The 27,541-nt window shown below is 39.7% G+C and overlaps 1 protein-coding gene across 7 annotated transcripts in view; it reads right to left on the bottom strand.

Moving 5' to 3' along the window:
* Positions 1–27,541, bottom strand: part of elp4 (elongator acetyltransferase complex subunit 4) — a 257,514-nt gene that overhangs the window by 204,170 nt on the left and 25,803 nt on the right. For 5 of the 7 annotated variants that reach the window (XR_007248965.2, XR_009446851.1, XM_048545052.2 and 2 more), the window contains one exon: positions 4,693–4,814. Coding sequence is in view for 5 of the 7 variants with exons in the window: in XM_048545052.2 (XP_048401009.1) it covers positions 4,693–4,814 (122 nt within the window). In the remaining 2 variants the exon portion in view is untranslated. Of the gene's footprint in view, positions 1–4,692; positions 4,815–4,909; positions 5,209–10,011; positions 10,171–27,541 lie in introns of those variants that run through there. The other 2 variants (XM_048545051.2, XM_048545050.2) reach the window with 2 other exon arrangements.

Here is a 27,541-nt window from a genome sequence, read left to right as displayed (position 1 = left end):
CTGGTATGAAGCTCTGAGTTAAATGATTTATAGATCTAATGTGGATCACTAGGCCATCATGCATTTATACATGAAAAATGTACATGAAACAACTGTGTTTCTCTTTCCAGCAACCAGCCCCCCAACCATTTAAAACTGTAATCTGTGAAACTAGTGTAGCATTTTTATTCTGGAATTTGACAGAAAAAGATCCAAAAAGTCTCCATATTGGCTTCAACCTTTACATTGTGCTTTTTGAAACAATGTGAACAAGTTCTTTCAACCTTTGGTCAATAAGAAATAACAAGCTATTGTCTTCAAAATAACGCAAATTAACACTTGCAATGTTTTTCAGGTAGTGTTATCTTCGTTAAGCTTGATTATCCAAATGCCAATCAGTGATCCTTGCAGATCACTTTTCAGGCAAAGATCATTAGGATAATAGCTACTTAAGCACTCGGCTAACTCCCAGGGCTGATCATTGTTTCAGCTTTTTCTACTGACATAATGAGTGACACCTGTTGCTGGCTCCCTGTACTACACCAGCACTGTGCACCATTTGCAGGAAGAATCTCAAGAGTCGATAAACTATTTCACACCAGTCACCTTTAATATCGCAATAGAAATGAATCCAACATCCTCTTTGACAATGTGCCACTGTGCAACCCTTGTTCCCCATTTTCACAGTTGAATCGATGGAACTTTAAACTCTTTAATTCATCTGTGATAATATATTTGCACGAATAAAATGTAATCTAACTGGCTAGTTTCTTGAACAACTCAGTGACATAACCAAAACAAAATAAATCCAAATATATATAGGCAATTCAAACCATAGAAAAACAAGAATGGAAGATGTTTTTGACAAAGTATAATTTATTATACGGCTATTTATTTGTTAGCCATTGCACTCAAAAATAATTACATAAAAATCTTTGAGACATTTAGACACGATAAGGTATATAACTGACTCAGTGCTTCATGGAGCATAAATAACAAAATTCTTTTTACAGCAATAACTCAATGACAAAATTCAAAGTCAATGAAACTCAGTTAACCTCAGAAAAATATGTATAAACAATGTATTTAAATAGAAGCCTTAGGGAGCAGTTTCACAGCAGCACAAAGGAATTTTAGTAATAAAATGATGTGAAAGTGATTGCATAACACCAAGATCAGTGCCCAGTTTAACTCTGGAATGTGCCAAAACCAATCAATAGAAGACTTCTTCCTATCCCATAGGGGAGTTGTGTCACTTAATTTGGGTATGGCACCATGTGATGTCAGACTTGGAAAATGCTCAGGCAGCTGGTTGAAACTCCTGGTCATTCTAAGACTTATGTCTGATGAAGTATGACGCACAGGCTACAATATCACATGTACTGAGATTTATACAATCTAGTTGATGGTCTTAGACCAACAGTCTAATACAGCAGCAGACCCAGTGTTGCAATTACCTCACTTGAATTTAAATTCATCCAGTAACCTGCTTACATCATTTTGTTTTGACAGAAAGAAATCACAGCCATTGTTACAATCTGACCCTTCTTACAAGCTGAATTCTCCAGAGTATAATAAAACCCAAGGTACCCCCATCCCATAGTTAATGAGGCTTAACCTCACACCCTTCTAAGCTAGCTTAATTGCATGTGCATTAAGCCAAGTAAAGACATCACATAGCACTCTATTCTATTTACAATAAAGGAGAAAAGACTTAGATTATGTAGCAGCTAAAGTTCGATCATTGGCTTATCAGTTAGGGTAATCCATACTTCATAAGTAGCACTACTGAGAAAAGTACTTTCATCCTCACAGTCATCTGCATTTAGCTTTTGAATAATGAATGTTTGGAAGAATTACCAATCGATTTGGACCACAATTTTGTGGTAGAAGTAGCAATTAAATAAATTGGGTGAGAATCAAAGTAAGTGCTAATTTCTTAAGTGGTAAATTCCATAAATATGTCTGTGTTTATTGAAACGTAATTTAGTGAAGTTTCATACTTTGCTGGTTTATGTCCACCTGTCTGAATTCCTTTTGGCTCTGCAGACAGTACCTATGATAAAACTAAATCTTTGTATGCCATAGCTAGAAACTATTGCCATTATATTTTAAATAGATGTTTTAGAATTGAATTTTGTAATTACAAACTCTAATTCCCATATTACAATATTGACCATACTTTATTTCCTACAAATCATTTTGGGATGTCCTGAGGTTGTACAAATGCAAATCTATTTTTCCAATCCACTGTGGAATATAACAAGGAATGCCTATTATAATTCTTCTTGATTGATTCATAACAATTAAATGTTTTTGTGACTCTATTTAAAATAAACAGATTTGCTGGATCTAGGTTTAAGATAATGGCACAACTACAGTTGGCTGAGAAGTGATGGCAGTAGGTGCTAATCTCAAAGAAAGTTGCTCACGAAGATCTAGTGATCTCTGTGCCATACAATTTCCCGTATTTGATATGTTTGAATCTGGTGTTAAAAGTGGTTTGGAAAGTGTTTCCTTGCATTCAGCAATAGTGATGTCATCATGCAGGGCAAGCAACCAATCACACTGGAGTATTCTCATAGGAACTAAAAAGAAAAATACATCTTGTCTTGCCTTCCCCTTTCATCATTATGAAAGGACAGCACCCTTTGTGAAAATTGTTCAATTCCTCAGACACTGTGCAACAGTCTGTCCCTTCGTGCAGCACCATTCCATAAAAGTGCAGTAGATGCAAAAAATGACCTTTTACTTCTTTTGTTCTGACAGTCTAAGGCCTCAACACTCCTTGTGTAAAAGTAAAATTGTGTTTGCTGCTCATGATGTCATCTCTACTTTAAGGAAACCAATTTGCTTTGCGGAGTACTTCACTCTGCACACCCGATTCTGGGTTTCCTGTCATTTCTCATTTTAAGCTATCACTGTAACCTCTCTATCCTTGGCCTGCTCTAATGTTCCAATGAAACTCAACATATGTTCAAAGAACAGCATTTGATCTTCTCTTTTGGCACTCCACAACCTCTTAGACTCAACACTGAATTCAAACATTTTTGATAATAACGTCGGCTTCCATTTTATTTTAAGTTATTTTCTGGTTCAGTTTTTTTTAGTTTATGTTTTTAGATCCTTACTTTGCATTTGAACAGCAGCTATGATGTCATTCACACCACACCTAGACATCTTTTTCTTCGTTACTGCATCTTTTGGCTCTGTGCCATGAAACCTTTCTCATTTAATCTTTCCTGCCTTCCCACTTTCTTTTGTTCTTCCTCAGTTTTTCTATTTGTCAAAATCAATTATATTTATTCTTTGCTCAGTTCTGATGAAGGGTCATCAATTGATCTGAAATTTTAATTCCATTCATCTTCCCAGATGCTGCCTTACATAGAGTGTTATTGGCATTTTATTTTTGTAATAAACATTAATTATCCTTAATTTTTTAGTCATTTTACAGAAAGCAAAGCTAAAGATTGGGGCAAACACATGACCACAGAAGCTGAAATATCATAAAATGAATTTTTTTTATCGGAGTGGAGACATTTGACATTCTACAAACATAAAATCAGTTATTTTAAGGGCCTGAGACTTCTTTCAGCAGTGTAATTAACTCGGTTTCAATGTCTGTTCAAAGTCATGTGGATGTACAGCAATTAAGAACATTTTATGCGCAAAAATACACTGCTGCTTTAAGATGCACACACGTGCTCATACAGTAGAATTACAGAAACCGGACAGCGCAACAAGCGGATTTTACACAGCGAATTAAAATCACAGAAAACAACGTTAAGCTCATCCTCACTATGGGGATTTCAAACAACAAAGCCTCACGAGAAACATAGCTCATTAACTGCAACTTTTGGATCTCCACACTAAAGTGAACATATGCAGAGTCCAGGAGCTGCTGTCCATTTTAAAGCAAGGTGATGAACTCTGACCATTTCTATATCATTACTATTACAAAATCCATACCAAGGGCATTACTTACGTGGTGGAACTGTAGAATTACAAGACTTACAGGTCTATGAAACATTACAAGTATATTTAAATATTACATTCAATTTTGAACCATTATAATTTCTTTAAAATAAATTACATGTTTAGGAACTATATTATCTGTGAGCACTTATGATTCCATGGGAATTAACACTAGTATATTTTGCAAGGATGGGTGCATATCTGTGTGATTTTATATTGATCACAGAATCATGATCAATATCTGTAAAATAACTGGAAGTTTCAAACAAACAACCAAAAGTGACTGGTTAATTAATTGGGTACTTGGGCAGATTCAGAGATATTATTGCAATCTTAGAAATCATTCCTAAATGTAACAAATGGCAAGGAAGTACTCATCTGGCTCTTCTCTCACACAATAAATTATTTTTGTTTCTTATTTCTATTTCATTTATATATTATTCTATTATTGCAAAAACGTATCACAATAAGCCAATTCCAGCTCCCTGGTCATTTTACTATTCTGTTGAGTTTTATCAATTACTACATTACTACTTATTCATCAATATGGAATGAAAATACTGGTTATCCATATTTTAAATCCTTCCTGTACCTATTTGGATAATGCGTCAAAAAATGAAACTGCATTCAAATCAGCTGAGATGTTTTAAGGGTTTCAAGTGACCATAATGTTCAACATTTAGAGACAAAACATAATCCTGCAATAATAGAAGCACAAATCTTCATCAACAACCATACCTGTAAAATTTCTTCAGGATGATCTTTGGCAGATGCTATGAAAAGAGAATGCCGGCTAACAACGCCTTCTGCTAAGAAATACTTCAGCAACATCCGTGAGTAACTTTCATAGCTATCCTCCTCTGAAAGAAATAACATTTAGCAATTTGCTAAATATTAACAAGTAAAACTTTAAATAATTATTACAGGATAATTAGCTTTGCATTAAAATCTAAACCTTTCAATGTAGAAACCTGCAATTTCTTGATAAATTATCCCCATTTTGGGGATTCTTGCAGCTTGGTTAAAATCAAGTTTCTGAAAACAACAGTTAAAGGTTTTTTTCTGTACTGCATAATATGGCCTCAAGTTCCTGAGTTTTAAATGTTTCACCTTAATTAGACTAATTCAATTTGTCTGACAGCTAACAGAAGATGGACTTGTAACACAGCTAGTCGCAATTACATCTGTAAGGAATAGATTTAGCTTTTAATATTAGTTGGTTGGTAGGCAGTGAACCATGTTCTTTGCAAAATCAACCCTGTCAGGAACATTCCCGTCCTAAAAATTTAACTTGTATCATAAAATTGTTTCTAATTAATCTCTAAAATGGTTTGATTCCCAATTTGAATCATACTAATCCAAACATCTTTTAACGTTACTATTTATACCAGAAAATGATGACATCATCTCCTTTTTTTATGCAGTTGACAACTGAATTGAAGAGTGAAAGTAGTTTCAGATTGTTATTACTGAAACCAATCCGACCAAGATCACTTTTAAAATTTGTACGTATTTCTAATCTTTATCATCTCATTTACTTAACCCATTGCAAGGTATAAACTCACTTATTTGAGAGTTATGGGGTCAGTCCATTTGTGGAATATAAACTGTATCCCACTGTTCATTAGGTACGCTCCATTTAACTTTCATTGCAGAAGCAAGCGTCTTTTGTTAATTTAAAAATACACAGATTTTTTTGTGACTTCTGTCTGGAAAAATGTGGAAATTTAATGCTAAACATTAGATTGCAGATCATCAAGCACCCTCCCGGAATACATGTTTATTTCAGGACACTCAATAGATATCAAAATTATTTTCTTCTCCTTGCATGACAGAACACTGCATATTCAAAAGGTTAACAATCAACATGGAAGTCAATCTTTGAAAAAGAAATCCACAAAAATGCACTGACAATATTTTTGATGACTGTCAGCAGCTTCTGTAAAGAAAATGACAGCTCTACAATTTGTCATTTTTTGAATTGTCTATGAGTAATTGAATTTAAAAAAAGGTTTAATGACCTAGAAATCAGAGGATTAAAGAAGCCACACGTGGCATTCTTTCAGATCTTTACATGGTATCAAAATTAACAATAACTGGTCACAACTGAAAGCCAAGACAAGGTGTAAGATATTTTTAGGTTAGAGGCCACTTCTATCGTTTCTTTCCCCAAGCTGACCGACACTAAAGGTATTTATTTCACTGAAACAACATTTGTTTTTGAGCAGTCGATGACTGCCTCAAGTAATTCTTGCCTATTACAAACATATATATAATATATGAAGGTAAATATGACCTTAAAGGATACTGCCAACTAAATGCTAGCAAAGCCCGGCAATTACCTCATAAATCATCAATTTAAAAAAAAATGTATAATACATGTCCATAAACATAACATTATAAAATATTTCATGATGTTTTTACTAAATCACTTCTTAACTATTACTGGATTCTGCCTGCAGTAATCAAATCAACTTTCTTTGCAAAAAGATGAAACTGTTTAAATAATATTCTGGATAACAGCTCATATTCATCTGTTCTAGCGAGTTTTGAGAAGACTTGTAGCTCAGGTTGAGTTTCTGGATGGGAGTTTGCTTGCTGAGCTGGAAGGTTAGTTTTCAGACATTTCGTCACCATTCTAGGTAACATCATCAATGAGCCTCCGACGAAGCGCTGGTGTTATGTCCTGCTTTCTATTTATCTGTTTAGGTTTCCTTGGGTTGGTGATGTCACTTCCTGCATTGGTGATGTAATTCCCTGTTCTTTTTCTCAGAGGATGGTAAATTGGCTCCAAATGAACGTGTTTGTTGATGGAATTCCGGTTGGAATGCCATGCCTCTAGGAATTCTCATGCGTGTCTCTGTTTGGCTTGTCCGAGGATGGATGTGTTGTGCCAATCAAAGTGGTGTCCTTCCTCATCTGTATGTAAGGATACTAGTGATAGTGGGTCATGTCGTTTTGTGGCTAGTTGATGTTCATGTATCCTGGTGGCTAGTTTTCTGCCTGTTTGTCCAATGTAATGTTTGTCACAGTTTTGGCAAGGTATCTGTTCTGCATTTACAAAGATCAATGTATGATGACATAACAGAAGATGACAATGGGAGAAACGGTGTTCAACAGTGAAACAAAAACTGCTTCTATATTGTATAAGGTATATTTTTGAAAAAATGGCCAAGCCACCCCAATAAGCATTAGCAAATTTGGCAAGTGTGTTTCAGGAATGCAGAAGACTTGCATTTGATTCAATTCAAATTCTCTCCAAGGAAGTAAAATTTAGAAAAAGTTAAAAGACATGTTGCAAAATCTGGAAGGAAGAGATTAAGAATTAAATTAACAGTCAGTTTGACTTACATGATAAAGCATTTGGAAAGCAAATGAGAGCGTCTTCGTGTTTAAGCCTGCTAAGCATTTAATCTTAAGATTATATATCCACTTATTGCTTCCTTCTTTCTGATCTGGCAAGTGAATTTTTAAAAAATAAATTCAAAACATCTCAACATATAATAATCAAATCTACTTGGCATATTAAGATCAACAAGCAATGATTGGTAGTATCCCTCTAGAAATCAGATGCATGAAATAAGGATAAAGGAATGTGGCAACACATTGAATTAGCAGATGAAGCTTCCTTGGCAAGTTAACGCTGACATGAACAACTTGGAGTGAAAAGATTTTTCCAGATTTCTACGTTATGCAGTTAATCACTCCTTGAAAGGATTCGGTTGCCATTCAACAATTCCTTAAGTTTCATTCTTTTAGCTCCGCCACTGGTGTGATTCTATATTAAAATTCAGAGCTGATGATTGCACAAGGAAAGATCTTAAATTTCAAGTAAATGTCTGAGATTTTAAGTTAAAATTGCACAGTGGTTTTACTGCATAAATAAGCATCAACTAAGTGACTTTGTTTTCAAATTAAATGTACCTTAGTTTTTGCTGTGTTTCAAGTTTTTATGAAGATTTTGGAGATGAACTGCTGAACTATTGCACTAGACCTGCTACAGGAGAGCTCCAAACTCTGCTGAGACCCCTGACACACCATTTACTGGGGTCTTGTTTCTGGTCTAGACAAGACCGTTCCCAATAAGTGAAGGATCCCACAGCACAGTGAGGCTGAAGTTCAAGTCCAACCTGTTCCAGAGGTGTGTAATGACATCTCTGAGCAGATTGATTAAGAAATATCTTCCCAAGAAGTGATGATGGGATGAAAGGGGTATGACGAGATTTGCCAAAGTTTTGACATCCTTATGTTCACAGGTGTTTGATATACCTTTGGAGCTGGAGTGTCAAAGGGAAAGGGATGAACTGACAGGGCAGGTGCTGGCCTTAATGAGGAGATCCAGGCCAAAATCATGGTCCAGATCAAAAACAAAATGGTAGGATCTTTTTAAAATTGTTGGAATGTGATCTGTTTATTAAGGGTTGTTAGAAGGAAAATTAGGTATTCTCCTATAAAATTTCTTAGTTGGAAAAGGCAAGTCTGACGATATTTTTCAACTTGCAGGAAAAATTGACAGACTTTGCCAGGCACACATTCTGTGTTGGAGTCAACAAAGAAGGGTATCATGTAAAAGATGAGACTGATAAATACAAAACTGGTGAATGGAGTACTTTTTCCTGGTAAAGATAATAAAGAAGCAGAAGTAGGATTCAATCATTAGGCCCTTTGAGTTTTCAATCAATATAGTCCTAACTGATCAGTCCATTCAATTCCACTTTCCCATCTGGAGAGGAACGGTGGCTCAGCGGTTAGCACTTCTACCTCACAATGCCAGAGATTCGGGTTTGATCCCATCCTTGGACAATTGTCTATGTGGAGTTTGTACATTTTCCTCATGTTGGTTAGGTTTCCTCTGGGTGCTCCGGTTCCTCCCACAGTCCAGGGGATGTGCAGGCTAGGTGGGTTAGTCATGGGGAATGCAGGGGTAGAGGGGGAGGGTCTAAGTGGGATGCTCTTCTTTGTTGGGCCAAATAGCCTGCTTCCAAACTGTAGGAATTCAATGATCTGCTCCTCATATCCTTTTATACCCGGGACCAAAAATCTTTTTATTTCAGCCTCGTGAATACAATCAATTATTGGGGTTGGTTAGTTCAGCTGACTGGATGGCCGGTTTTTGAAGCAGATTGATGCCAACAGCATGAGTTCAATTCCTGCACTGGCCGAAATTACTATGAAGGATTCTCATTCTCCACCTCTCCTCTCACCTGAAACTTGGTGACCCTCTGGTTAAACTCCCATGAGTTGTCTCTCTCTCTCTCCCTCCCTCTCTAGTGAGAAAAAAGCCTTGTTATCTTGGATTATGACAACTTTACCTTTAATTCAACTATGGAACATGCACAACATGTTGCTGTTGACAAATTCTTCATCTGAAACATGTGTAATCATCCCATTATCCTGAGATTACATGCCCACATTCTAGATTCCCCAGTGCACAGGTATTAAACTGTTTTGCTGAAAGCTGTTAAATCAGCATAACAAAATAAATAACTTAGTGATATCAACTTGACTCATTAAAGATACTGTCAGTCAAAATGTTGTAAAGTTAAGTCAGATGCATGAGGTTTGTAGGTCTTGTGGTATGGGAATGCTCTGCACAGAACTGAAGATATCCTGCCCTTTTAAGGGAGCAGTCCCTCAAATCAAACATTCAGAAATGGCTTGTTTCAGTGACATACTCGGATGTTAAACATGCTATGGCAAGCAGAATGGCACTTGCTTGAAAACAGAGACGCAGCAGAGAGTATGGGTATGTTAGTGAAGTGGTAAAGCTGGGTTATTAATGATGTGTGTGAGAAATCTGACTCGTATGCTTGTTCAAAGGCAGAATGTAGATGAGAAGGGAATTCAGTACAGATCCCTGGCAAGACTCCACAGGGGTGGTAAGTTTTAACCCTATTGCACCCTCCACAATGGTAGGGTGGGAGTGGAGGAAGATGGCAGTAGCAGGGGAAGAAAACTTTTTGGAAATGCTTTGTTCACAATTGGTCAGATAAATTTTCATGACATTTTGTGGTACTTCTGACAGATGTGGTAAAGTACTATAAATGTAAGTCTTACCTTGTTATTTTTATCCCACAATATCGACATCAAAAATGTCAGTTCGGGCAAAGTGGAATTGTTTGACCTCTCAATATGTACTGTATGGTCTTATACCTTTTTTAAGGAAGAGAGTTTCAAAGACTCAATCATTTGTGAAAAATATTTCCTTATCGCTGTCTTCAATGGGTGACCCTACATTTTGAAAAAAAAGTGACCCACAGTTATCGATTTTTCCCACAAAATCAAACATCATTTCAGCATGGATCCTATCAAGACCCCTCAGCATCTTAAACACTTCAATCAAGTCACGTTTTGCTCTTCTAAACTCCCAACAAATCCACACCAAACCCATTCAGCCTTTCCTCACAAGACAACACAACTGTTCCACATATTAATCTTGTACACATTCTCTTAACTGCTTCCAACGCATTTAAATCCTTAAGTAAATAGGCAAATACAGTACATAGTACTCCTGATGTAATCTCAGCAATGTCCTATATAACTGAGGCATAATTTCTTTACTTTTGTACTTAATTCTGAAGTAAATTATAACCTTATTTTCTCTACCTGCATGTCAACCTTTTGCGAATTATACACAAGGGCACTCAAATCCCTCGGCATCTCAAAGCTCAACAACCTGTCACCTCTTAGATAATGTGCTTCTTTTCTGTTCTTGCCAACATGGACAATTTCACATTTTCCTACATTATGCACTAGATGCCTGTCCATATCCCTTTGTGGACTTTTTTAAACTGTCTTTCATATTGTCCTATCTATGTTTGTGTCTGCAGAATGTACAATAATCATATCTTCTCTTATTTATTTAATTATCTAATAAAAAGTTAAGGCCCCATCATCGATCTTGTGGTACACCATTCATCATATGTTGCTGATCAGAAAATGGCTCACTTATGTCTACTCTTGGTTTTCTGCAGGGAAGCCAAACTTCTTTGTTAATGTGTCCTCTTCACCATGAGCTTTTATTTTCTGTAATTGCATTTGAAGTGGCACCTTATCAACTGCCTCCTAGAAATACAGTACAGCACATCTAGCAGTTGTGGGGAGGTGATGGCATTCTGATCAATGTGTACTGAATTAGTAGTTAAAAGATCCAGGCTAACACTCTGGGAACATGGCCTCAAAACCTACCAAGGCAGCTGGTGGAATTCACACAGACACATTAGACCCAAAGGTTTCCTACCAAACTGCTGCATTTCTATGAATTTCCCTCATCTCCGCACAAAATGGTTGCTCACAGTCAGACTTTACATAGATCAAAATTTAAGATGGTTGCAACAGTGAAAGGAATGAAGACCAGGTGGATCTCATTGGCCGTGAGATCATTGGCCCAGGTTAAAAATCCAATCAATCAATCAGGGACCCCTGGCTGGCTGATATAAACAGCAGATTCAGATAGTCTCTTCATTCCATCAACAAGGTCTGAGTTGGCTGGGCACAGCTATGTACTGTGCACATAGCAACAAAGGGTGACTTGGTGAAGGGATACTGGCCTCTGTGCAGTTATTTCAGTTGCAATCCCAAAAATAGTTGAATAATGCTTCCATAGGGTGACAGTTTGGACCCAGTCTGGGGCGTAGACCTGTAAATGACATTTCAATCACATAATTAACTTTCTAACTGTTTCAGCTATTAGTTGGATGGCTCTTATCCAGTCAGATTGTTGGTGAGATAGAACAGCTATTCATACCTTGAGGGCAATGACTTAAGGTCTTTTTGTCTACTCTTGGAAATGCTCACTGAATTTCAAAAAGTCTCTTGTAATTTCTTCTTCAGCAAATACAGCCAATTTTATTACCAGCTGAATCTACAAGTGATGGCATATTACTTCTGGAAGACTTTTGTAAGATCCTGTCACCGTGGTAGTGGATACTACCTCACAGGAGATACTTTAATTTCTCTCTTTTGCCAGCTAGTTTATTTCAGTTTTGATAGTCAACGTTTAGGATTATCTTACGAGGAAAGGTGCGGCATGTTGGATCCAAATCCAATGGAGTTCAGAAGAACGAGAGGAGATCTTTTGAAATACAGAGGATTTTGAGGGAACTGGACATGGTGAATGCTGAAAGGGTGGTTTCTCTTGCAAGACAGACTAGAATTAGTACAGGCTGTTTAGAAATAAAGGGCTTCACATTTAAGATGAAGATGAAGAATGAGTGCCGTTGCAACTCTCTATCCCAGCAAGCAGTAGAGCCAGAATCAAAGAATATTTCAAAGAGAGAGGCAGTGAAATAACTGCATAGAGGCCAGTATCCCATTCCCAAGTCACCCTTTACTTACATGTGCACAATATGCTGGCTGTGGCCAGCCAGCTTGAAGTCAGTCCCTGAAGTGATGAGGTGCTTAATTCCCTGTTTACATCTGTCAGGCAGGGCTGGGCCCAGGTTAACAATCCCAATCAAGGATCTTATAGTCAACACAATCGACCTGGTTCCAATCGCTACATTCCTCATCCCCAATCCCGCTCCCAAGTCCAAGGATACAGGCCTGGTCTTATGTCTGGTATCTTCTCCTGGGGTGTTTTTGCCTTGGGTCAGGTTCCTCTGACTCAGATGTTCACAGCCAGTCTGGGTGTCTCGTGAGAGTTTCCTACTATTCTTCCGGTGGTAACAGTATCAAGGCTGCATTTATCTCGGACTCTGAGGTTTCCTTGACACTAGACTGAGGGGGCGAACCCATGGTTTCTGGCAGGTGTTTTGGCAGTTTTGATGGGCCAGCTATGTTTTGCTGCTGCGCCGTTTGCGAGATAGCAGCTTTCAGGTGATCCACATCTTTGTTCAGGGCCTCCTCACTTACCCAAACTTTGTATAACACAGGACCTGACCTCACCTCGTACCCATGCAGGGCCATTTCCATGGTTCCAGCACCAAACTTTGTCCTCTGAAGTAAACTATTTCTCTCGCTTAGAGGACGCATGTGCCCATCCCCGGCATTCCTGCTGCCATTTCATCGTCCCGTTACACCGCTCAAAACATGCACAAGGTAATATCGACATTAACAGGATCAACACTATTTTAAGTTAGAGAATCCATTCACCAGTCTAGTAATGGCAGGGAAGAAGCTGTTCTTTTACCTTCTGGTGCATGTGTTCCAGCTTCTGTATCTTCTGCGTGACGTAAGAGGTTGTCGGAGAGCATTAGTGGGGCAGGATGGGATTTTGATGACGTTAGCAGCCTTTCTGCGGCAACAAGTGTAAATGGAGTCCATGGACGAGAGGTTAGCTTCTTTGACGATCTGGGTGGTGCACACAACCTTCTGTAGTTTCTGACTGTCCTGGGCAGAGCAGTTGCCATACCAGGTCATCATACACCCAGATAGTATGCTTTTTATGGTGCTTCTGTAAAAGTTGGTAAGGGTCCTCATGGACATGCCAAATTTCCTGCGCCACTTGAGGAAGAAGCGTTGTTGTGCTTTCTTGGCCATTGCACTGTTGTGAGGAGTCCTGGACAGGTTGTTCGTTATCATCACTCCTCGAAACTTGATGTTCTCAACCCTTTCAACCTCCGCTTCTTTCTTTCTGAAGTCAATGACCAGTTCTTTAGTTTTGCCAACATTGAGACAGAGGTTTTTATTAATGTACCACACCACTGAGCCCTCCATCTACGTTATGTGTTTTGATTCATTGTTGTTTGATATCTGTCCTACTAGTGGTGTTGTCAGCAAACTTGTAGATGGCATTCATTTGGATTGTGTCTACACTGTTTTGTGTGTACAGGGAGTACAGTAGTGGGCTGAAAATACATCTTTGGGGATGTCTAGTGTTGAATGGCATCATGAAGGAGTTTCATTGTCTGCCTTCACTGGTTGTGGTCTATGGGTCAAAAGTTGAGATCCAGTTGCTGAGGGCAGAGTTGGGACCTAGGTCTTGGAGTTTTGAGATAAGTCTGGAGGGGATAATGGTGTTATAATAGGTGGAGTTATAATTGATGAGCATGACTCTGATGTAGGTGTCCTTGTTGTCCAGATGCTCCAATAACGAGCGCAGGGCTAGGGAAATGGTGTCCGCTGTGGACCTGTTTTTCTGGCAGGCAAATTGCAGGGGATCGAGGCAGGCTGGGAGGTTATAGTTGATGTGGGCTATGACCAATCTCTGCAAGAACTTCATGATTATGGAGGTAGCAATTAAGGCATGATACATGTACTTTCTTATGTGCTAGGATGATGGTGGTCTTCTTGAAGCAGGTGGGGATTTCGGCTTGTAGGTGGGAAAGCTGGAGCTTTGCCTTTAGTTGCATGTGTGGTAGTCTGATAATTGAACAGGAACAGTTTGGTATTGAGCAAAGCTGTAGGCTGTTTCTTTAAGCCGGTCTTCAATGTTTGGACCCCTCTTTCTGCCAGACCACTGGACAATGGTTGGTATGGAGCTGTCCAAACATGTCAAATGCCATTTGACTTTAGGAAATACTCCAGTTCCGTGCCTGCACATGATGACCCATTGCCCATGACCAATACTTCCAGGAGACCATGTGTTCCATCACCAAGTCACCCCTTATTTACATGTGCACAATACACTGGCTGTAGCCAACCAGCTTGGAGTCAGCCCCTGAAGTGAACAGGCTCTGAATCCCCTGTTTACATCTGTCCCTGACTGGCCTAGGTTAACATTCCCAATCATACTCTATAAGATCCACCTGGTTCCAACTGCTACAGGTGGATAGATTCACAACAAGCAAGTGGGTCAAACGTTAACTGTTTGTGAAAATGAGACTACAGTCAGGTTAGCCACAATCTTATTAAATGGTGATGCATGCTTGAGGGCCTGAATTACTTACTCCTGCTCTCAATTCTTACGTTCATAGGATGATGTATGGTATATGTTACATGTGTTTTAGTATAATTTATTTTAAAATTTGACTTGTGCACTTATTGCATGCAGAAAGAATCTAAGGGGTTAATTATTGCTAGTATATTTGGAAGCACGATTCTTTAAGAGTCTTCCAGAAGTGCTAATAGGATGTTGTTTTTATTAGGAGAATTTTATGAGCAGACAGAGTAAACAGTGAAGAGCATTAGCTTGCTTTCAATTGGAAGGTTTAGAATTTATTTTTGCTCAGGACAAACATGCATAGATTGGAAAGCTTTTGGTTTCACTTTTCAAAAGTCCTGGTGAATTTTTTTTTTGTTTAATTTATTGTTGTCGCATACCAAGATACAGTGAAGTGTTTTGCATGCTATACAAGCAGATCGTACCACACAAAGTGCATCAGGGTAACAGAAGCGGGCAAAATTCAAAGTTACAGCTGTAGGAAAAGTGTAGAGAGAGAGATCAGAATTAACATTTGAGGGACCCATTCAAAAGTTTGATAACAGTGGTGAAGAAGCTGTTTCTGAATATGTTCTTGAATCGGTGTATCCAATCTTTTATACCTGATGGAAGAGGGTGGACAAGCGTATAACCAGGTTGGGAGGGGTCTTTCATTGTGTTGGTTGCTTTCCCAAGGCAGCGAGAAGTATAGATGGACTCAATGGATTGAAGGCTGGTTTGCAAGATAGACTAGACTATGTTCATGACACTGTAGTTTCTTGCTTTTTTTTTGGAAGATCAGTTGCCATACCACGGTGCGATGCATCCAGGTAGGATGCTTTCTATGGTGCAAATTTAGAAATTGGTGAGCATCTTTGTCATCATGCTGAATTTCCCCTACTTTCTGAGAAAGTAGAGTTGTTGACGTGCGCAGACAAGGACAGATTGTTGCTCTACATCCCAAGAACTTGACGTTCTCAACCATTTCTGCCTCAGTACACTGATGCAGACAGGGGTATGCCATCCACTCCGCTTCCTGAAGTCCATGACCAGCACCTTCATTTTGCTGACGTTGATGGAGTCATTGTTGACTTTACACCATTTCACTAAGCACTTAATCTCTTGCCTGTACTCTGTCTCGTCATTTGAGATATGACCTACAACGGTGGTGTCATCAGTAAACTTGTAAATGGAGTTAGGGTGGAATTTGGCCACACAGTCATGACTGTTTAATGGGCTGAACATGCAGCCTTGTGGGGCACCAGTGTTGAGGATTACCAAGGAGGCGGTGTTGTTGTTTATTCTTACTGATTGTGGTCTGTGGGTCAGGATGTTGAGGATCCAATTACAGAAGTGGGAGCCAAGGCCTTGGTCTTGGCGTTGGAGATGCGTTTGCTTGGAATTATGGCGTTGAAGGCGGAGCTGTAGTCAATAAGTATAAGCCTGGCATAGGTATCCTTGTTATCCAGATATTCCAGAGACGAATGCAGGGTCAGGGAGATGGTGTCTGCCACGGACCTATTGCGGTGGTAGGCGAACTGCAAAGGATCAAGGCAATCTGGTAGGCTGGAGCTGATGTGAGCCATGACCAACCTCTTGAAGCATTCATAATGACTGAAGTCACAACCACCAGGCAGTAACCATTGAGGCTGGTTGCATGAGTTTTTTGGCACCAGTGTATGAAATAGTTCCTCCTCAATAAAGAGGCTAATTCTAAACAGTTAGAAAATAAGTAACCTCAGTATAAGGGGTTCTAGTATGAATATTCCAGTCTGGGAAGTGCTTGGTTAGAACTCAAAGGATTACCTGATGCTGACAAAGTCTAAGTTCAGTTGTATGAATACTCAAGGAATGGGCTATCAGATTCTCAAGACCAGCAACTGAAAACAACAGTAAAGTCAAACCTACTGATGTGATACAGAAACAAATTCTTTCCTGTGATTGAGTATAGTAAGGCGATTCTGTTGGGATAGATGTCATATTGTGTTTTTGCTGTATTTGAAAATATTCAAAATGTGTTTTACGAAAATAGTTTCATTTATTCTACTTTACCTTTTATTTGACAAACATCTATTTCATTGTTAAAACTAAATCTACAGCATTAAATGTTTGTGTTTCACTTAAAAATCACTGTTTAAAAAAGTTAAGTCAGATTTCAATTTAGGATCTGATCTGTATAATTATGATATCTGCTGTGATCATAATTGTATGCTTGCTTTTAAGTTCATGTATGACACATCCATGTAAATGCATACATTTATTTGTGTACGGAAAAAGCACACAAAAACAACTGCTTGAATTTGCAATAATGTGGTCTTTAGAAATACTGTAGCTTGTTTGGCTGAAGTCTGAAAATGATATCTACTGTTAATGATTTTTCTATTTATAACTGGACAACTTTTTAAATTAAGCTGCACAGCAGTGTGTTATGGCCTTGCACACAAAACATGGCAAAAAAAATCAACAAAATATACAGAGATATTTACTCTGTCAATCAGGAAAAAAAATGAGCATCCCTGCAGGGCAAAGAGGAACGACTGAATAACATGCCATCACACTTTATGGCTAATTACAACAAATGAGGTGACATTTTGACAAGTGCATTCCTGTATTTGTTCCAAATGGAGCTATGTCACAACAGTTCTTTCGTTTGTTCCCACTTCAAAAGCATTAGGAAAAAAATGCTTCCAGTTATCAGAGCTGGGCTTCACAAAACTGAAGATGAAACTGTAGAAAAATCTTATTTTTAGAAATAAAACACTGAAAATTTAACTTTTCTGGAAGCAAAAATAGAGCCATCCAAACAGATGAACACTCAATGGTCGAAGATTTATTTTCAAAGTATGCCACAGCTCAAAACTAAAAGCATGTTGAGAGGTCTCTTAATTTGAACCAGTGAGTTCATGCTTAGAGGCCTGAAAATTTGAGTTTAATGCTTCAGAGGAAATGAATGAGAAAATAGTGGTGATGCTGCTCTGAGAGACTACTGATTATTTAAACTCTGGATCCATACCTTTTCAGTTTTCTTTCAGAGTACCTGGGAATGAGCTAACACTCTTAGAGCAAACTTCTCTAGACCATTTCCTCAAGAAACAATACGGGCTTGCAATAAAGGCATTGCAATAATTTTGTATGACTTGAATCTCCACGTTGCCAAAAAATTTATCTAATCAATAGTAGCTTGGAGGATGAGTTTATAGTCTGTATTTGGCGGAAGTTTCCCAGAACAATATGTTCCAGAACATTGAAGGAACCAAGTATTTCAACCTGGAATTTGTACTGAGAAAGGATTATTTAGAGGCTTGATAGCAAAGGATCCTCTAGGTAAATTAATCATGACATGGTAGTATTTCATATCTAGTTTGAAAGTGAGACACATGGGTCCACACGTAATGTCTTAAATTTAATTAAAGACTTAAGCACTGGGCTATGAAAGCTTCCACAAATACATAAGGAAGGAATTGCTAAAATGAGAATTGGTCCCACAATAGGATATAGTTGGGGAATTAATATGGGAAAACAGAAAATCATAGAGGCTTCGAATAAATAGTTTGTAGCCAGCTTTGCAATAAAAGACACAAAAAAACCCACGAATAGTTGAAATTTAAGTGGCAAAAAGACAGAGTAGCTTAGAACAACCATCACCAAAGAAAAAGAAATGAAAATACTAAAGCTGCCTTGAGACTCCTCAACATTGACTGTGGATCTCAAAGTCTCATGGCATCAATTAAACTCTGGCAAGGAAAACTCTGATAGACATATTCTCATCACAGAAGGAGGGCAAGAATTTACTGGGTTAAGGACTTCAATATCCTTCATTAACAGTGATTTGGCAGCACCACTACTGACTGAACTGGTTGAGTCTTAAAGGACATTGTTGACAAATTGGATTCAAAATTGGCTTAGTGGCAGTAGACAGAGGAGGATGGTATTAAGGCTGTTTGTGTGACCCGAATTCCAGTATGCAGTGGTGTACAAAAGTGATCAGTGCTAGGTCTTTTATTGTTTGTGATATTCATAAATAATGTAAATGAGAATGTGGGATGGATGATAAGTAAATTTTCAGATGGCACAGAGTTTGGCCAGGTCATTGATAGGGAGGAGGAAGATGTTAGATTACAGGAGGATACAAAAGGATTGGTGAGACGGCCAGATCAATTGCTGATGGAATTTAACTCCGATAAATGGAAGGTGAAGCACTTTGGAAGGAAGAACAAGACAAGAGTGTACTGAATGAATGGCAAGACATGAGGAAACTCAGAGGGATTTTGGAATGCCCATCCACAGATCTCAAAGTGGCAGAATAGGTTACTAGGGTAATTAAGACGGCATTCAGGACACTTGTCTTTATCAGTTGTCGTATTGGTTTTAAGATCAGGGAGGTCACATTGGAACTGTGCAGAACTTTGGTTAGGCTACAGCTGGACTACTGTGTGCAGTTCTGGTCACGACTTTATAGGAAGGTGTAATTTTAAAGTGAAAGCCAGGAGGTCCACAGGAGATTTAAAGAAAAATATTTTTACTCAGTAGAAGGTGGGGTTCTGGAATAGACTGCCTGGGAGGACAGTTGAGATGGAAATCATTACAATCTTTGAAAAGTACTTGGATGAGCAGTTGGACTATTATAACACTCAAGGATATGGGCCTGGTGTGGAAAAGTGGGACTATTGCAGGTAATAGTATATTTTAGGCAGTACAGACTTAATGGGCTGAATGGCATCTTCTGTACAATATGATTCCATAACAGTTGATAGACTGCATCTGTGGCAGATGGTGAGGGAACCAAGAAGAGGAAAAAACATAGTTTATATCACATGAGGATGAGGTCAAGTATGTCAAATATATATTTTGAATTTGGGTTAGTGATGTTTGGATATTGTGTGTGTTTGAAATTAATAATTAACTTCATGTATTTTTGCAACCTTGCTGATTTCTTTTAAATTGCTCTGACAGAACTACTTTGCAGCACGAATGGTTTTTTAATGCTAGAATGTTTTACAGCTTAGCAGGGTAGTCTATTCTGCTTCAAGCTTCTATACACAGGACTTGCTTTTTAAGCTTTGGGGCAACACCCATAGCTTCAAGAAAGAAATTTTTAGTTTTAATTTAGCCAGTTTTGGGAATTCCTTGGATGGAGATGGTTTTATAGAGAAGTGGTCCTGAGAAGGACAGAATATCATTAAAACTAGATTCCTTAGTGTAAAGTTTAAATGATAGCTCAAACCAGAAGTGGTGTGTTAAAACAATGAACTGCTTGTTCAAAGCTGAGGATATTTAAGCTCAGATGTATGAAAGCTCCAGGAAGAAGCCATCAGTGTTTCAGATCAGGAATTCAACTCACAATAACCTTAAACCTATTGAGGTGTTAGGAAAACATTTTATTCTCTGGTTTGAGTATTTTGCAAGGGAGTTATTTTGGAAACTTGGGAACGAGTGTTTGGGAATTAATGGAATTAATCCATTATTACTACTCTATATTTAAATATAAGTAAATTTATATTCTAAGTAAAATGGCTTTGTTTATTCTATTTATCTTCACTTTTTTGGTTAGTAAACTTCCTTTTGTATTCTTAAAAAAGAAGCTGCAATATTGCACACTTATACTTCAATGAGAGGCCACCTTGTTAAATCAGAACAAAAAATGTGATCTACCGAGACAGATCTCAAGCTGGGTTCTGAGCTGCCCAGAAATAACATCAGCAGGGATCACAACACTGAGCAATGGGCCTGAGCAAATGTATCTGTCTAAGACATCATCAGAATGACCACTACACAGCCCTTGTGAGACAAGTCCTGTCTTCACTCTGGGAATACCTTACCTAGTGTTGTTCAGCATAATCACTGTGCTACACGGGATAGACTTTAAATATATCCAACAACTCATGACTGAGCTTTCATGAGTCACGATTACAGTTTGTTTCAGCATAAATCTGTTAATCTTATGGTCTAACATAAGCACTGTGGATGTCAGTTTGCTCGCTGAGCTGGGAGGTTAGTTTTCAGACGTTTCGTCACCATTCTAGGTAACATCATCAGTGAGCCTCCGATGAAGCGCTGGTGTTATATCCCACTTTCTATTTATCTGTTTAGGTTTCCTTGGGTTGGTGATGTCACAAGCCAAAGAGAGACACGCACGAGAATTCCTAGAAGCATGGCATTCCAACCGGAATTCCATCAACAAACACATTGATTTGGAGCCAATGTGTTTGTTGATGGAGTTCCAGTCGGAATGCCATGCTTCCAGGAATTCTCGTGCGTGTCTCTCTTTGGCTTGTGACATCACCAACCCAAGGAAACCTAAACAGATAAATAGAAAGTGGGATATAACACCAGCGCTTCATCGGAGGCTCACTGATGATGTCACCTATAATGGTGACGAAACGTCTGAACACTAACCTTCTAGCTCAGCGAGCAAACTCACATCCAGAAACTCAACCTGAGCTACAAATCTTCTCGAAACTCAATAAGCACCCTTTTATCATTCCCATCAAGCTAGGACAGTCATACCTAAATGAAGATCACAGGGGAGTATGTCAAGCAGAGCACCAAAAATATCTAAAATGAAGTGTCAACCTGAAGTCATTAAAGAGGGCTAATTATGTGTCAAACATCACAAGCAGCAAATGATAGACAGGGATCAGCAATTTAACAACCAATGGATCAGATCCAAGTTCTACAATGCTGTCAAATGCAGTTATGAATGGTGGTGGAGAATTAAACTCACGGCAGGAGGAGGCATTTTTTAAAAAAAAAACTATTAAGTTGTGGGATGTGAGCGTCACTCTGGTGGAACATTGCTGGCTGGTCAAAATTTATTGCCCATCCACAGTTGCCCTTGAGAAGGTAGTGGCGAGATGTCTTCTCGAAGCACTGTAGTCCACCTGCTGAGTTGATCCACAATGTCATTAGGGAGGGATTTCCAGGATTTTGACCCAACGACGATAAGGAATGGCAATATATTTCCCAGTGAGGACAGTGAATAGCTTGGAGGGGAACTTGAAGGTGGTGGTGTTCCCATGTATCTGCTGCCATTGTCCTTCTAGATGGAAGTGGTTGAGAGTTGGGAAGGTGCTGTCTGAGGATCTTTGGTGAATTTCTGCAGGGCATCTGGTAGATAGTACAACTGCTGCCACTTAGCATCAGTGGAGCGAGGAGTGTATGCTTGTGGATGTAGTGCAAATCGAGCAGGCTGCTTTGTCCTGGATGGTGCCAAGCTTTTTGAGTGTTGTTGGGGCTGCACTCATCCAGGCAAGTGGGGAGTATTCCATCACACTCCTGACTTGTGCCTTGTGGATGGTGGACAATCTTTAGGGCGTCAAATGTGTTATTGGCCACAGTATTTCTAGCCTCTGCTCTGTTCTTACAGCCACTCTGTTTATGTGGTGAGAGTTGAGTTTTGGTCAATGATAACCCTCAGGATGGTGACTGGGGCGGTGGGGGGGGGGGGGGGTGGGGAGGGGTGGGGGGGGGTGGGGGGGGTGGGGGGGGTGGGGAGGGGAGGGGGGTGGGGAGGGGGTGGGGTGGGGAGGGGGGGAGGGGGGGGGAGGGAGGGTGGGGGGGGAGGTGTGGGGGGGGTGGGGAGGGTGGGGGGGGAGGTGGGGAGGGGGTGGGGGGGGAGGGGGGGGTGGGGGGGGGGGAAGGTGGGGAGGGGGGGGGAAGGTGGGGGGGGGGGAAGGTGGGGGGGGGGGGTGTGGAGGTGGAGGGGCACACAGAACTCAGTGATGGTAACACTGTTGAATGTCAAGGAGTGGTGATTAGGTCATCTCTTATTCATGATGGTAGAGCCTGGATATTGACCAGATCTTATAATTTGGACATGGACCATTTCAGTATCTGTGGAGTTGTGAATGGTGCTGAACACTGTGCAGTCATTGGTGAACATCCCCTTTTCTGACCTTATGATAGCAGGAAGACTCTACCCAGCAGAGAGTTTGCCCCTGGATTCCCGTTGATTCCAGTTGTCAGGGCTCCTTGATGCCACACTCAGTCAAATGCAGCCTTGATTTCCAGGGCTGTCACTCTCACCTCACCCTTGCATTTTAGCTCTTTTGTCCATGTTTGAACTAAGGCCATAATGAGTTCAGGAACTGAGAAGCTCTGCTAGAACCCAAACTTGGAATCACTAAACAGATTATTTTTGAGCAGGTGATGCTTGATAGAACAGTTGATGATACCTTCCATTACTTTGCTGATGATTGAGAGTAGACTGATGGGGTGGTAATGGCTGGATAGGATTTGTCCTTTTTTTAAAAATGTACAGGACATACACGGCTAATTTACTACATTGTCGGGTAGATGCCAGAGTTGTAACTGTACTGGAACAGCTTGGCTAGGGGAGAGGCAAGTTCTGGAGCACAAATATTCAATACTATTGCTGTAATGTTGTCAAGACCTGTAGCCTTTCCAGTATCCAGTGTCTCCAACTGTTTCTTGATGTCATGTGAAGTGAATTAAATTAAATTGGCTGAAGAGTGGTACCTGTAATGCTGAGGACCACTGGAGGAGGCTGATATGGATCATCTACCTGGCACTTTTGGATGAAGGCTATTGCAAAAGCTTCACTCTTATCTTTTGCATTGTACAAATATTCCCATTCTCAATGGTAGGGATTCCCAGCACATCAGTGCAATTGATAAGGTTGAAGTGCTTGCATCAAACTCAGCTTCCTCCAGGGGGTCGCAGAATCACAAATGCCAGCCTTTCGCCAATTTAATTTACTCTACATGACAAAGAAACAGTATGAGGCATTGGATACTGCAAGGGATATGGGCCCTGATGACATTACCACAGTAGTGCTTAAAACGTGTTTCTCTTGAAGAACAAGCCACTCTGGTCCAGTCCATCCACAACACTGGCATCTACCCAACAATATGGAAAGTTCCAAGTGAGAGCACGACAAATCCAACACAGCTAATTTCAGATCTAGACTCCTCTCAATCATCTGTAAAATGATGGGCAGTGTCATTAACAGTGCTATCAAACAGCACTTAGCAATAAATCCACGGATGCTCAGCTTGGGTTCTGCTAGGGGCATTTAGCTCCTGGCCTCTCTAGAGTTGGGAGCAACTGTCCTTGACATCATATTTGGTTAAGTGAGGCATCAAGGAGCTCAAGCAAAACAAGAGTCAATGGATAATGAGAACAAAACTACAGCAGATGTTGGAAATCTGAAATAAAATGAAAAAAAATTCTGGGAAAATCAGCAGGTCTGGTAGCATCTGTGAAAATGGAGAATTAGTGTTTTGTGTCTAATACAACTGTTTTTCAGATCCAACTGAAACAAATGGCAAGACGATTTTTAAATTCTTCAAAGTGCTATAAATAGTTAACATCACTGGGCAAACAACTGATGGAACACAACATGGAATAATGAGGTTGTCCACTTTGGCAGGAATATTAGACAAGCAAGGTTTTATTTAAATCAAGAGACTGCAGAATGCTGCTGTACACAATAACCTCAGTGTCTATGTACACCATCATCCTCATCGCAATACTCCATGTTTTAATTGCCAAGCTGTTCATGGGATAAGGCTAGGGGTGGAGGGATTTTAAAGCTGGTGAAGTCAAAATTCAGGCCATTGGGCCGTAAGCTCCCAAGTTGAAACATCAAGTGTTGTTCTTCCAGTTTACGTTTGGCCTCATTCTGACAGTGGGGGAGGCCAAGGATGGACGTGGTGTCAGGGGTGCAGGAGGGGAATTAAAATGGATGGCAACTGGAAGATTGGGTTGATTGGTGCTTGCAGAACGCACATGCTCTGCAAACCAGTTCCCGAGTCTGCGTTTGGTTTCCCCGATATACAGGAGACCGTATCGGACCAACGGACGCAATAGATCGGGTTGGATGAAGTGCAAGTGAATCCGTGTCAGATCTGGAAGAATTGTTTGGGGCCTTGGATGGAGGTGAGATGGGGCAGGTGTTGCATGTCTTGCAGCTGTTCGGGAAAGGTACTGGGTCTGGCAGAGAAGTTGGTACGGAGCATAGAGTTGACAAGGGAGTCACGGAATGAACATCCCTGAGGAAAGTGGACGGGGTAGGGAAGGAAATATCTTTTTGGTGGTGGGCTCTGATTGTAGGCGACAGAAATGAAAGGATGATGCATTGAATTCAGAAGTTGGTGGGGTGTTACGTGAGGGCTAAGGGGTCTCTATCCTTATTGTTGTTGAGGGGAGGGTGTTTGAGGACAGAAGTGCAGAAAGTGGAAGAGATTCGGTTGAGAGTATCCTTCATGACAGAGGAGGGAAAATCTCAGTCCCTAAAGTAGGAGCATATCTGGGATGTCCTGGAGTAAAACCCCTCATCCTGGGGGCAGATATTGCAGAGGTGGAGGAATTGAGAGTATGGGATAGCATTTTTACAGAAGGATGGGTGAGGGGATGTTGTCAAGGTGGCTGTAGCAGTCAATTGGTTTGAAATTGATGTCAGTGGTAAGTTGGCTTCTGGAGATGGAGACAGAGATCTAGAAAGGGGAGGGTGGTGCAGGGTGGTGTCAGAAATGGTTTAGGTGAATTTGAAGACCCCCTACACCTCCCCCTCACCTCTGTCCAAGACCCCAAACAGTTGGCAGAGATTCATCTAGATTTCATCCAATCTGATTTATTGCTCCAATAGACTGTTCAATCCAGTCGCTATTCAAAATATATAAACTGTGCCTCGAGCAAAGCAAACACTTGTCAATCATGTGACTCCTAGGAAGTCTTGTTTAAAAAAAGCTCCAATGTCCAGTGAACTTTCAATGACATCTACATTTTTGTAATTCTAACTGATTTCTCCCATGTATTCTTAAGTATTAATAAAATGTTAGAAGTATCTTCCACCGTAATGACTGATACAAATCATCTATTTAACTCCTTTGCAATTTCCTCGTTCCCCAAAACCATCTCCCCAGATTCCTCTTCTAAGGGGCCTATGTTCTCTTCAAACTCTCTTTTCTTTCTATGTTTAAAGAAGGTCTTATTTTCATTTATTTTCTTCACTAGTTTGAACTGATAGATTTCAACACCCCACCCCCATCTTTATTATGTTTTTAGTCCTTTGCTTGATTCCAAATGTATTCAAGTCTTCAGGGTATTACTGATTTTGATCTCCTCAGATGCACTCTTTCACTTCCTTGGTTAGCCTTGTTGGTTTGCCTGCCAGATAGCCAGCCTGGAAGGAGAATGGAGCTGAACTCTTGTATACATATCAAACTTTATTTTGATAGTTGTTTTTGAGCAGCAAAGCCGAAGGAAAGAAAATGAATCAGTGACACAAACTGAAACCTGCTTGCTTCTCTCATCTCAGAATAAATCACCCAATGAAATAACAAATTAGGAAAATAACTCAACTAAAACTCAAAAGACATCGGTAGATTCCGCTATTGCTGAAGATAGAGTCAACTATTAAACATCTATGGCCTCAGGTTAAGAATCTATCACCTCAAGGACCTTTCAACTGTGTAATCAGAGTCAGGAGTCAGAATATAAAGATGTGAGGCAGACTAGGACTAAGTTAACATTTCTTCCCAAAGAGATTAGTGACGTTCTCTGCCACAGAAAATGTTGAGGCAAAAACACTGAATGTTTAGAGAAAGTAATAGGATCAAAAGGCATGAGGTGAAAGTGGAAACAGGGTAACTAAATTGGATGTTCAGCCATGATCATATTGAATGGAGAAGCAGGCTCAAAGGGGCAACATGATCAACTCCCGCTGCAGTTTTCTATGCTCTATCCTTCCTGCCTGTACCAACAATCATTTGAAACTAATTTCTTATGTCTGTGTGTATTTGATGTTTTTGAAAATTATTTTTCCTTGGGGTTATACCTAACACATTTCCTCTATCACTCAAGCAAGCCTTGGTAATTGACTCCTTTATTTTCTAGCAAACTACATTCTAATTGAAATGTGATATCCTGTAACAGAAAGGAACAAAAAAAAAGGAACTGACCAAGAAAGGTTTAAAAACGGAACTGATTCCGTCTCATCATCTGGCATTAACAGGCCTGTTTGAATCATAAATGACAAGTAGGCTCTTGTGTCTTATTGCACATAACATTCTTTTAAATGTCAATGAGTATAGATCAAGCCTGTTCAATCTGTACTCGACCTTCATCCCAGGGATCAACCCTATAAATCTCTGAAGTGCCTCCAATACAACTATGGCCCTCCTTAAATAAGGTGCCAAAATGTTTGAGTAAATTATGAACAAAGCATGTATAGTCCAATTAAAATCAGCATACTATTTCACACACAAGGAGCTTTAAGGAAGGACAGTTGAAATAGCATGAAGTGGAGATGGAAAGAGAAGTCAAGCGTGCATGGGGGAACACATGGCACTTAATGCAGATCTCAAGATCTGGTGGGTTTGTTTCTGAGAAGGTTTGTACATCTTAAAAATCTTGTATTCCTGCTGGGCTCTAAACATGAAGGGTGGAACTTCAGTTAGAATCCCCATGTGGGATATGGCAGAGCCATAGACACTCACTGAGGAAGCAGATGTGGCTGCGAAAGCATGTTCCAACAATATTTTATCTAATACTAGAAGGGAGATAGGAAGCAATAAATATGAACAAATCAAAAGATTCAAATGGAAGTTCCGGATAGAACAGTCCCCCAAGGTGGGCGAGCCTGGAACAGAAGTGGCAGAGTTAAATGTTTCAATAAAAGGAAAAATATTGTGGATGCTAGAATTCTGAGACAAATAGGGAATGCCAGTGAAACTCAGCAAGTCAGGTAGCATCTATCGAGGTCACTCATCAGAGATGGTGCCAGGCCACTGGGTTTCTCCAGCCTTTAAACCAGTAACTTGT

This window comes from Stegostoma tigrinum, chromosome 17 (genome assembly GCF_030684315.1).
Source record: "Stegostoma tigrinum isolate sSteTig4 chromosome 17, sSteTig4.hap1, whole genome shotgun sequence".
Classification (NCBI taxonomy): domain Eukaryota; kingdom Metazoa; phylum Chordata; class Chondrichthyes; order Orectolobiformes; family Stegostomatidae; genus Stegostoma; species Stegostoma tigrinum.
Note: the sequence above shows the minus strand (reverse complement) of the source record. Positions and strands in the feature narration are given on the sequence as shown.